Source organism: Triturus cristatus, chromosome 1_2 (assembly GCF_964204655.1).
Source record: "Triturus cristatus chromosome 1_2, aTriCri1.1, whole genome shotgun sequence".
Classification (NCBI taxonomy): domain Eukaryota; kingdom Metazoa; phylum Chordata; class Amphibia; order Caudata; family Salamandridae; genus Triturus; species Triturus cristatus.
The window spans coordinates 1,140,026,829-1,140,039,054 of record NC_140580.1 but is presented as its reverse complement, the minus strand read 5'-3'; the positions used below and the strand labels follow the sequence as shown (position 1 = coordinate 1,140,039,054).

General features: G+C 42.0%; 1 protein-coding gene across 1 annotated transcript in view; it reads right to left on the bottom strand.

The window, feature by feature from the left end:
* LOC146868864 (histo-blood group ABO system transferase-like) overlaps positions 1–12,226 on the bottom strand; it is a 598,861-nt gene that overhangs the window by 326,612 nt on the left and 260,023 nt on the right. Inside the window, exon 2 of the mRNA XM_085613882.1 lies at positions 1,633–1,714. Within this exon, the coding sequence (XP_085470008.1) occupies positions 1,633–1,714 (82 nt within the window). The remainder of the gene's footprint in view (positions 1–1,632; positions 1,715–12,226) is intronic.

Here is a 12,226-nt window from a genome sequence, read left to right as displayed (position 1 = left end):
CGCAGAACAGTTTTCCCACATTAGATGGGCCTAGTACTTGTTTACTTCATTTCTGGGTCTATGATCATCTTATTTCTGCCTCATTCATTCTGATTAACTACGAAAAATTACATTTTATATTTTTCTTGATGGGAACCACATGTTGCCTGAACCCACGCTGGTGGCCTAAACAAGTCTTCTGGGCTAAGCTTCATTGTTCTTGGCTGAAGTTCTCAGTGCAGGTACCTTGACTATGGTTCAGGGTTTCCGACGACTGACCAAGGTCACACCACATTGATGTCAATTAACAAACATAGTCGCAACCCAACTTCTGAACTCCAAAATCATGGTCTTAAGCCGAAAACCATGAACCTCACTTCATATCAGGTCTGTCCATGGAACATCAGCTTCTGATAACAACAATCATATTATAGTGAGGTTAGCCCTCAGCAAACAATGCTACATTGTCAGCTTTGGGACAATATCTCAAGAAACCCGTACGGGGAACGTGGCTCTTTGAACGTAGGTACTCTGATCAGAAATGCAAGAGTGATCTGCCCTCTTCTATACTATTTCACACAAGCTCAACATACTATGCCATACAAGATGCTCAACACATCTTCAGCTGACTCCACTGGACACCAGAAGGACAGTCACACAAGCGCTCAGTAGCAGACTAGATTATGGCAACGCCCTCTACGTAGGCATCGTCGCCAAGCTCACCAACAGACATCAAGTGGTTCAAAACAAAGCTACACCAGACTCCCACCACATCACCAAACACCTGAGACCTCCAATGGCTTCCATCTAGAAAGGCAGCACCTCCGAACTCCTCTCCCTCACCTACAAAGCACTTCACAACGTAGGCCCTGCAAGCCTCAAAAGGCGGGCTTTACTTGCCCAAAGTATCTCCGCCTCTTACGACTTACTGAAGCGCACACCCATCTAGCCACTTCTGGGAGGTAGACCCTTACTTGCTATCATGCTCACTATCTTCTGGAGGTCTAGACTTGGCACACTGGTTGGGGTGGGGGAGTTTCAGGGGGAAGGGGGTTTGGTTTTGGGGGGGTTTTTAGGGCCGATACAGGCCCGTTAGCAGGTGTTCCGGCTCCAACAGTACCCACAATTGGGCACACTATCATGGCATTTTGGCGGATTTGTGTTATTGTATACAGGACGGGTGGGTACTGGCCTTCAGCTTTGTCATATTTCTTGGGACACGAGTGCATTGCTTTGTGTTTGCATTATGTTAAACTCAATATAACAAAGCTAAACAAAAAAAAAAGGCGGGCTTTGAGAGCTGCTGTCGTGGCAGTGTGAGGTGTGGCACTGGTAGATGGTGTGAGGTGCTGGCCCGGGTTGGTAGTGTAGAGCTGACAGTGTGAGGAATGTCCTCTAGCAAATAGTATGACGGGGTGGTTGATGCTAGCGGACAGTGTAGGAAGTTTGCACTGATGGGGTGGGTGTCAGGGCCCAGGGTCCTACATCCACCTTTTATCGACATGAAATGTTCTCTCTTCCTTCTCTCCAGCTCCCAGAGGCTCAAAATGCTATATTAGAAAAAAACTCACAGCAGTGTTCTGAAAGCAAAGCTAAATTTAAAAGCAACAAATCTCTTTGTAACATCTTTTTTTTATCAATCCACATCCTTACCAGGTGAATGCGGTGAAGAATGTGAGTCCCACTAGGACCCCTAGTATCCATCGCGGCTGGATCGATACTGCGGAAGAGATCCCTGTAACGGAAATCAGAAGTCAGGGACTTTAGCAACCAACATCACAAATGTAAGACTCAAAGACAAGAACAGTCATCTGACCTTTGAAATCATCTATACCAGGGGTGTCCAACGCAAGTCTAGGAGGGCTAGATCCAGGTACATTTTCAAGCTAACCACTGCCTATGTAAATAGTTTCCAGTTGCAATCACTGTAGGTTAATGTACCTCATGTGTATTCTGAAAGTAGTCTGGCATGGATTGAACCCTCCTGGTCTCGCACTGGACACCCTTGGTAATGAAGAACAACATATAATTTGTTTAAAGCACAACCACATTAGGGTACAAGTAATGCACCCATACAACTGTTCAAATGAAGCTGGTCCTTTTTATTCAAGATGCTAGAAAAATGATTTTACTTGTAATACTTTTAATTTGTTAACCCTTTGATCTAGTAAACATTTAATTATATTAACATTTCATCAAAAGGTTGCTAATTTTACGATTTTAAATTAATTACACAGTGATGTTTATTCACTCAATGTTCATTGATCTGTAAAATCCCTCCATCAGGAGACAGGTCTTTCTTTTGTTGACACGTTTCTAAAAAAAGATTTATAAATCTAAATATATAAACATCTAAAAACAGCATAACAGCCTCACGAAAGATAGCCACTGTCTGCTAAATGTTTATCATCAAAACGCTTTAGAAATCGTTCCTGAGTTTGGGAAAGCTGCCAGTCCTTTGACCTGTGGGTCGCAGCATTAATGTATGAGCTTTCCACTTTTATATTTATTTCCTGATGTGGTCTAGTTATGGTCTGTCTTAGAGCGCAGTAGTCACCAGACAATTATATGAGAATCACCCAGGGAGGGACTGTGGCTCCGCCCACATACTGGGATCAAGGAATACATGTTTTGATTGGGCAGAAGTTGGGGGCTTCCACAATAATGAGCTGGCCCTTCTCCCAGCTGTGATCATTTTGTTTATTTATTCACCTGCCCCAGCTTGAACTTTCAGGCTCACACACATGCTATTGCAATGCTATTCAAGTATCTTAAATGACTAGATAATTTTCTCTGGGCGCAAATGACAATTTATATTCGAAGAAGGATTCCAAGTAGTGCACAAATTTGACACTTTCTCGCTGCACAAATTTTACAAGTTATACATGGGAAGCATCTGAAATGTGGAATTTGTAATGGGAAGACAAAACCATTCCTAGTAACCAAAAGAAAACGACCACCCTTTGCACCAGTATTTTCCAGGTGTGCTACTACCTCCAATGGCTCATTGTTATGAGGGTTATAGTGTGCAGAGGTGAGGGCAGCTGAAGGCGCCTCGACGCCGCATGCGATGGTGCCTTGCATGTTCCCCTGGTGAATTGTCTGTAGAAGTCAAGTAGCTGACCTTAACCAGGGCATCACATACCCGTATTATCCCACTTACTGCCCAGGGGCCACCAAAATATTCAAATATCGCTACAGTAGCAAAAATTGTTTGCCCAAATATGTACACTTCTCAACAGGAAGACCATATTAATAGAGGTGTATCGAGGGACTGGCAGTTCCAGGCAATTCTCCTAGTAGGGCCGTAGCTTGAACATTCGGGGCTGTGGTCACTCGTACCAGCCACCACCGTGCCCTTCGGAGGCTGGTTGTTGCAGCCCGGCACCCCTAGCCACACTGTTGGCATACATGCCAACCCTCCTGATTCAAGCAGGAGACTACCAATTCCAAGGCTAGTCTCCTGCCTCCCGATTCCTGCATGCAAAAACCAGACTCCTCCATGGGCTTCAGCCGACAGATTGGTGGTGTGTGACTGCGAGTATGCACTGCCAGTAACGTGCTCCTGCAGGCCAGTGCGCGACATTTTTATCACACTCCCTCTGCCTACCATAGCGCTTTCGCCATGCTCCTGATAGGTAAGAACACAAACAAGCATTGGTAAATGCATTATGTTTCGCCTATGTAGTTAATAATAAGCTGTGTTTTGTTGTAAGTTGTAGCTTGGTGAGCAGTTGTGCAATATAAAGTTGACTTGTTTATTGCAAAAGGCAATATATCGTGCTGGACACAATGTGTCTGGAATGGCCAAAATGTTGGCAGGGACAGATACCATTATGCTATGTGTGGGCACATTTATGTTATGATTATGGCAGAGGTATACAGCACAATTCCAGCCAGAAATAGGCCAACGATGTCTACAGTATGTCGCAAATTTGCAATACGCAGGCTGCAAGCCACTATGTTCTAGGTAAGAGCACAATGCCTTTTTTAACCACAAACCACTATGTTCTTGGTCAGACCACAGTGCCTTGTTTTAACACAAACCATTATGTTCTTGGTCATACCACAGTGCCTTTTTTAACCAGACATCTGTGCTGTCTGGCAAGGTCGAAATTAAAAGTGATAGCTAAATGTCTGAATAAATCTCAGCCTCCGGTAATTAATTTAGGCCTCATTCTAGTGAATTGTTTTTCTTTTAAAAAAAAAATAGACACTTTATCACTCCAGATGTGGAAATGGAAACCAGCACTGGGCCGGACGATATCGAAACAGACTGCTGAACTGCTTGGCCACGTCCCTGCCAACCAGTGACACCAACAACCCCAGACCATTGTTGGCCTTGCTGGGAGTCCCATGAGGAGCAGCTCGAGTCTTACAGCACAGTGAGCTGTAGGACCCATGGCTGACAACGACAGTCAACCTCAAACAAAACACATAATGGGGCTGAGACGTCTGCATTAGTCTTAGCCCCTGGGAATCAATCACTCTGGGCTGTGAAAGAGCCTAAACCTGTGCTTTCTTTACTACTGGAAATCCTGCCTTTGTTTCAAAAATAAAGAACTGCATTTAAAAGGTGACACACACATTTCTGTGCCACAGAGTGAAAACATGAGCTCTGAAATTCACAGACTTCAGCCAGACACTTTAATTTAGCAATTTATGTAACCCACGTGCAAGTAACTCATAGTTTGATTTAAATGTGTTTAGTTAAATGTTGTTCTCACTATGAAAATGTGACTCTAACTTGTGAAAACTGTTAAATGTGCATTAGTAGAAATAATTTGCATTGGAATTAGTACAACATTTTATAATGTAGAAACAGAACCAGCTCGTGATTTAGCTTGGTCTGTTAGTTTCTGTCGACCTTGAAGATAAGCAAAGGAATGTTTTTCTCTCCGTGCGAAGAGAACAGTGGCATGATTTGCAGCTGTGACCTCGGTCTGAGCCTTATCTCTCTAGTTGCTGGAAATGTTGAACAAAGCCTCATTTAATTCTTTGCTTTAGTGAGAACAGAAAATCACGTATTTTAAAAGTGCATTACCAAGTTTGTTTCTTGCTTAGTTTAAAAAGGTTCTTTTGCAGTTCATGTTATGTGTGTAGTTAGAAATAAAATGTCTCTTTTAAAAGGAAGGTTAGGAGATGAACTTGTATTAAATAAGATGCAGAATGTACCGTGGGAAGGATCTTTGCCTGTCTGAGAGATGACGTATGAAATCTGCAGATGGGTGGAGGCATCCTTTTGGAGAATGCTGGATTACAGTTGGAGGAAGAGAAAGTCACGTCACATGCTTTGTAACATTATTATTTGATAAACGCGTTCCTAGTTCGGAGTTTCAGAGGGAGTTCGAGAGAGCAGAGGGGGAGAGCAGAGGAGAGAGAAGAGGACGCTTTTAAGAATGCAGGCAGGAAGACTTTCAGAGCCCTTTGAGAGAGACAGACAGACAGATTTAGAGACGCAAAGCTGCAGAAGAGTTCAGACTCCGACGCAGAAATGAAGGAGAGGGCGGAAGTGATTTATAGATGCAGTGAAGGAGAGGGCAGACCTTTGATGGAGAGCAGAACGTAGGCAGATTAGATGTAGATTTAGTTTCATTCTGATTTTTGCTTTGACTCATTGGCTTTGCCAAGGCTTAGTTGCTCTATTCTTTGTTTCCCTTCATGGGAGATTCTGCAATTATTAATTGATTGGCTTATGCTAACTCACTCTTGTTTCTGGAACTTTTCAGAAGTTCTGACTGACATCTTTTGAGCCCCATTGTCTTAGAAAAGGGATTATTTCATTTATGGAACGCGCTGTTTGCAAATTATGATGCTTTGTGCTAACCTAATTTCTCTATTATCAATTCTGTAACCTGATTGATACCTGACTACTGAATGAAGAGTCAGATTCTTAAATTTTGATTGGAAAATAAATACCTTTAAAACTGCTTATAACTCTCATTATTGGCTAAAATGTTTATTTGCAATTTATGAATTGCTCATGTTTATGTAGAAGCTCCCTGGTCATAAACGGTGGCAAAGATCCATTGACCTTTAGCGGCAATCAGGGTAACGGTAATCAGAGGTAATGGTGTTACATTTCCTAGATTTTCCAAAGCGAGATAACCGTGGGATTACCGCTGCAACAGGATGGTAGCAGAGTTAAGGTTAAACACCTTGACCAGAAGGAGCAGAGTTTAGGTTAATGCCCTGGAAGGAGCTACAAAAAAATTGACCAAGTTAGAATAAGACCCAAGCCCCAAAAAGTCCTGATTCCTGATTCCAATGCCCAGAACTTCAAGATTGGCAAAGCGGTATTAGAAGGCGGTCCAAGAAGGCGGTTACTGAAGAAGGTGTGAGTATTAATAGGGAGCAGTGCATTTGCGGTAATTTCTGATTGTGGTAAATTTTGAGTGCGGTAATTGCATATTGCGGTAATTGCGTTTGATTAGATCATGGTATGCGGTAATGGCATATGCGGTAATTACATTGGATTAGATTGTGGTATGCGGTAATTTCAGTTGTGGTAATTCCAGTTGCGGTAATGGCAGTTGTGGTAATTGCATGGAGTGTGTTAGACTGCGTGTTGATTTGAAAGTGTGATGTCTTGCGGAGTTGGACTGAGTGTTGAGTGATTGTGAGTTCAGGCTGTGAGCGCGCGCAGCCCGGGAAAGTCTTAGGCTCGACGAGTAGCTTAAGCGATTGGGTGTAGAAGACACCCGCGGTAGATTTTGTTGACCACCGAAAGGGGATCGTGAGACGTCATCAATTGCCCGGACCGAGATAGGGGGTGCGAATGTGTGAGTGCGTGAGTAACCGACGCTGGTCGTGGGTTGTTGTACGTGGAATTTGAGTATTTGTAACCTATCAGAGGTGATTGTCCGGCCGGACGTGGACAGACAGTTGCCAACCGAGGTCGACAATTTCAAGAGACTGTGGACGGACAGTCAGAGAAGTAACTCGTTTGGGACAAACGGTTATTTCAGCGTATGAAAGGGACGTGTGAGGGAGTATGAGAGGGTGAACCGCTGCGAGCGGGGGAATAGTGACATGCGATAGGTTCGTTGTGTGATTACCGTATCGAGATTGGTTGAAAATCTTCAAAAATTTAAACTGTAACAGGGTTGGAGGGAAACATTTGGGTTTTAAGACACTTTTGAGAGGTAAATCAACAAATTCGATTTGGGTCGGTGACGAGACCCCCCACCTGATGGAACGCCTGCATATTTTATGTTAACGAATTTGGGATTGTTTTCATGTTTGTGGATTCGCCAATGGTGCAAGGTTACTGAGAAAGAGGGTCCTTTGAGTTTTCCAAAATATGGTACTTTTGAACTGCAAATTATTGACAAATTAAGAGAAATGTTATCTGAAATAAAGTCACCATCTAGAGCCGCACAATTTGAAGCCTTAAGCTTGTGGGAAAAGACAGCAAGAGACATGGAAAGAGAGAACGAAAGGGTAAAGAATCAGATACAGGAGGAGGAAATTATAGATGACAAAAAGCCTCAAACCGATAGTGCTTTAGGGGATGGAATATTGGATGCATTATTAACTGAGTGTCCTCCACCTAATGTGGTCCCCAGTACAAATTCTGATAGTAGTGTACCAGCAAGTACAACAGTGGCTACTGCTTCTGTTGAACCAAAGGAAATGCAGATTGAGTTAACTCTACAGAGGTTCCAGATTGCCCCACCACCTGTTGATTCGATACCGATAGTGATACCTCCAGGCGTTAAAGCTCCAATTGTGACTGATTCGGTACAAAAATTACAAACTGTAGCTGCACAAACAATGCGTAGACAAATTGACTGTCCAAATTAATATGGTCCCAACTCAAGAAGCTCAAAGAACTGTAGAAGGAGTAATTACATCAGGGTTTATCTCGACATCTCAGAATTCACAGATTACAGAACAGAATCTGCCCCAGACAGTTCAAGCTTTGGAAGATAGAGAAAATATTGTCTTTAGAACACCAATAGCAAAGGGAGAAACAGAGTTAATTGAAGATGGGATTTTTCGACCATGGTTTGAGGAAGCAGCAGGGATTGAAAGGACAAAGAACATGGTAGAACAAATTGACCCAGAACCTGAAAAAGAGAGACCACACAATGTTTCAAATATAAAAATTGAACTTGAAGAAATTCTCAGGGAAGGTTTAGATCTGGGGAATTTGAACCAGTATCAGGAAAAAGACTTAAATTTACTTGAGTAAGGAAATTCCAAAATGTGCAGAAACTATACGTGACAGACTGACTGATTTGGCCCGAAAAGATGAAATTGATGTTTCAGGAAGTTTTCAATTTCAGAAAAGCTTCAGGGTACAGGTGGATGATGAAGCAATTGAGACAACACGTTCTTCACAAATGCGATTACACATTGCAGAATGGGTGAAATACATTTGTGAATGGAAGGGTTTTGAGAAATTAGGAGACAAGTGGGCAAGGAAACATGAAAAGAAAAAGAAACCGCCAGACCTAGCAAGGAAATGGGAGAAGAAAAAGAAGCCACCAGACCTAGTTGAGGAAAACAATGAACAGGGTGAGGTAGAGACTTCAGCTTATCCACTGAGAGAAATAGTGGGAGAAGTGTATGTTCATGTACCACGGACAAAGGTGAACTTGCATCATTTGTGAACAAATTTCCAAAATTGAGAGACAAACCTGTGCGTACCACACAAGTTGATGGATTTCTTGAAATCTCAAATGTACTGTGGATTGATTTCAAAATGTTCTTTGACACTGCAGAGCCAATTGAATTGTGGTCTGAATGTAAATCTGTTGTGCAAGGGTCAAGTGAGCTGACAATGAGAGAGTCTTGCACTAATGCACCATCTTCTGTTGTTATGGAGAAAAATGAAGCAGTGATTACTTTTCTGAAGGGCAGAGTTCCACCAAAAGATCTTAATTGGGTAAAGATTAAGAGAACCTCACAAGAACTAAAAGATTTGGTTAATGAATTTTGTGAAAGAGTGTGTCAGGATTTTCAACAGCACAGCAAGAGAGAGTGTACTGATGTTAGTGACATGAGATTCTTGGTGTCTCAATTTGTTATTGGATTAATGATCTTTGGTCAGATCAGTGTGTACATTCAGCAAAGTGTGGTTGGTTGGCAAAGAACGTTGATAGATGGGATTGCGAAGGATGAAGGTGAGATACAAGGTGTGGTTCCACAAGCAGGAGTACAAGGTGCTGGAGGAGGATTTGGTGTTTTACAGGACAGAGATAGAGGAGTTTTGGTTGGTCCAAATTCGTGTATGGATGTCGCGATGTTGAAGAAAGTGACCTTTTACCATCTTTGTAACAGATTTGAGCATTGGAAGAGGAATTGTAGACTTAAACCTGATGCAGTAAATGGAAATGCAGAAATAGAGGGAGAAATGCAGATGCCAGTTCATCAAAAGCAAATGTCAATTCAGAAACAGGTAACAATGAGACAAGTTCTCCAAGCCCAGATTGTCCCACAAAATATGGGAAGCCCTCAGATTAATTTAAATCAGTTATCCAAAGCAAATTTGAATTTTTTTCAGAACATAAACCAGAACACGTTTCAACAGTTGGCTGTATTTGAAATCGACAATTTTGTCCTCAACATTTCTGAGATCATTAGATCTATTGTGAGAACAGTGGAAGGTCCAGACCTACCTTATTTAGGGAAAATGTGCGAAGTTGTAGGAGTTTTAAACAAAGAAATTACAAACCCAATTTTAGAAGAATTTGCACCACAAATAGGCCCATTTGAGGAAAGTTACCAATTTATTGTTTGTGACTCAGGCCTGACAGGAAAACAATTGTTTTGCAAATTAAACTGCACAATTTACTGTACACCGGAAGATATTGAAAATCAGACTCCTGATGAGGATGTACAGCTTAGAATGGCTCAACAAGAGACAGCTGAAGGATTGGTTTCAGAAATGACGGCTGAAAAATTACCTTCTGATTTGGAAGAAATGGTGAACCCAGTAGTATGGGAGTTCACAACGAAAGATGTCGAATTAATAAAAAGTGCAGAACCAGTCTTAGTCAAATTAGAATCAGATGCCATGTATACAGCAACACCATCATGCAATTCGACACGAGAGACAGTTGCAGGAAGTTCACCCGTAACTGAAGATAAACTGAGCGAGGGACTTTTGGAGGAATTGATTGGAAGTTCATGTAACTCTCTGATCACGGGTTTACAGAAACCCAATGAGAAGTATAGATTAGTGCAGAAGATTAGCGGCATAGATGGTCTGTGTTGTCCTGTGAAACCGAATCCAGCCAATGTACCTTTTCAAATTGCATGTACTGAAGAATGGCTTACCGTTATTGATATCTGTCAGGTTTATAATGAGGATAGTCAGGAGTACTGCCAGAAAGAAGATCAATATCTGGGACCCATAATTGAAAAAGGAGCTAGAAAGGTGTCACCAGAGAGAGTGGAAGCAATTCACCAGATGAATCCACCTCGAATTCAGAAAGAAATCAGAATGCTGTTGGGAATGGTTGGCTACTGTAGACAGTCGACACCAAACCTTTCCCTAGTGGCTAAGCCTTTACTGAGGCTGACACACAAGGATGTGTCTGATCCGCTTCCATTGGACAACGATTGCACAAAAGCAAGCCTAGAGTCGAAAGAGAAAATGTGTTGTGCCCCGGCACTAGGGATGCAAGTTTATTTAAAAGAATATACACCAATTTGCAGTGAGAGGGAGGGCTGCGCTCTCTCAGTGCCTGTTCAAAAACATGAAGACGTTCAAAAGTCTGTGACGTGTTTCTCAATGACTTTTGACCCCATAGTCACAGAAATGACCAACTGCCTTAACTTAGTAGCTGTGGTTGATGTCAGTCACAAAAAGAGTGAGCAATTAATGATGGAATGTCCAATAACTGAAAAGGGTTCTTGTTTTGTGGAATTGTTACTGAAAAATCTTGAGACTGAAACATGTCGAAATTCAAATGTATTGAGTCGACTGCTAGTAAAAGAAAATGTTTGTGATGAAGATGAACCTGAATGCCTAGGTGTCATGAACCAATGCATGAGGCCAAGGTTAGGCACTAATGAGGAACCCCTGATTGAGCCCGATCATGTCTATTTTGTAAATGGCCAATCTTTACAAGAATTTACCTCAGCACAAGATACAGAATTTAATGTCCTTACCATAAAATGCAGTCTAACTGCTCAAATTGGAGAAACAATTGTCATGGGAAAGATAAATGCAAATTTGGTTGCCATTTGGTTCCTAGTTAGGAGTTTCAGAGGGAGTTCGAGAGAGCAGAGGGGGAGAGCAGAGGAGAGAGAAGAGAGGAGGAGAGAGGACGCTTTTAAGAATGCAGGCAGGAAGACTTTCAGAGCCCTTTGAGAGAGACAGACAGACAGATTTAGAGACGCAAAACTGCAGAAGAGTTTCAGACTCCGACGCAGAAATGAAGGAGAGGGCAGAAGTGATTTATAGATGCAGTGAAGGAGAGGGCAGACCTTTGATGGAGAGCAGAACGTAGGCAGATTAGATGTAGGTTTAGTTTCATTCTGATTTTTGCTTTGACTCATTGGCTTTGCCAAGGCTTAGTTGCTCTTTTCTTTGTTTCCCTTCATGGGAGATTCTGCAATTATTAATTATTGATTGGCTTATGCTAACTCACTCTTGTTTCTGGAACTTTTCAGAAGTTCTGACTGACATCTTTTGAGCCCCATTGTCTTAGAATAGGGATTATTTCCTTTATGGAACGCGCTGTTTGCAAATTATGAAGCTTTGTACTAACCTAATTTTTCTGTTATCAATTCTGTAACCTGATTGATACCTGACTACTGAATGAAGAGTCAGATTCTTAAATTTTGATTGGAAAATAAATCCCTTTAAAACTGCTTATAACTCTCATTATTGGCTAAAATGTTTATTTGCAATTTATGAATTGCTCATGTTTATGTAGAAGCTCCCTGGTCATAAACGGTGGCAAAGATCCCTTGACCTTTAGCGGCAATCAGGGTAACGGTAATCAGAGGTAATGGTGTTAAATTTCCTAGATTTTCCAAAGCGAGATTACCGTGGGATTACCGCTGCAACAGCTGCATCCAGTCCATCGAAGAAGGAGCGCTCCTCTGAGCTACTTTGAGAACCTGTTAGTCGAGGCGACGGCCAAGGTTTTGAGGGAGAACTGATCCAAGGGTCTGACTCGAATTTTAGATCCTGTGCAAGCCAAGCCCTGAAAATGTTTGCTACGTAAATCATGCAACAAACATCAGGCAAAATAGGATACATTTGCTTCAAAATTAAGAAATGTGT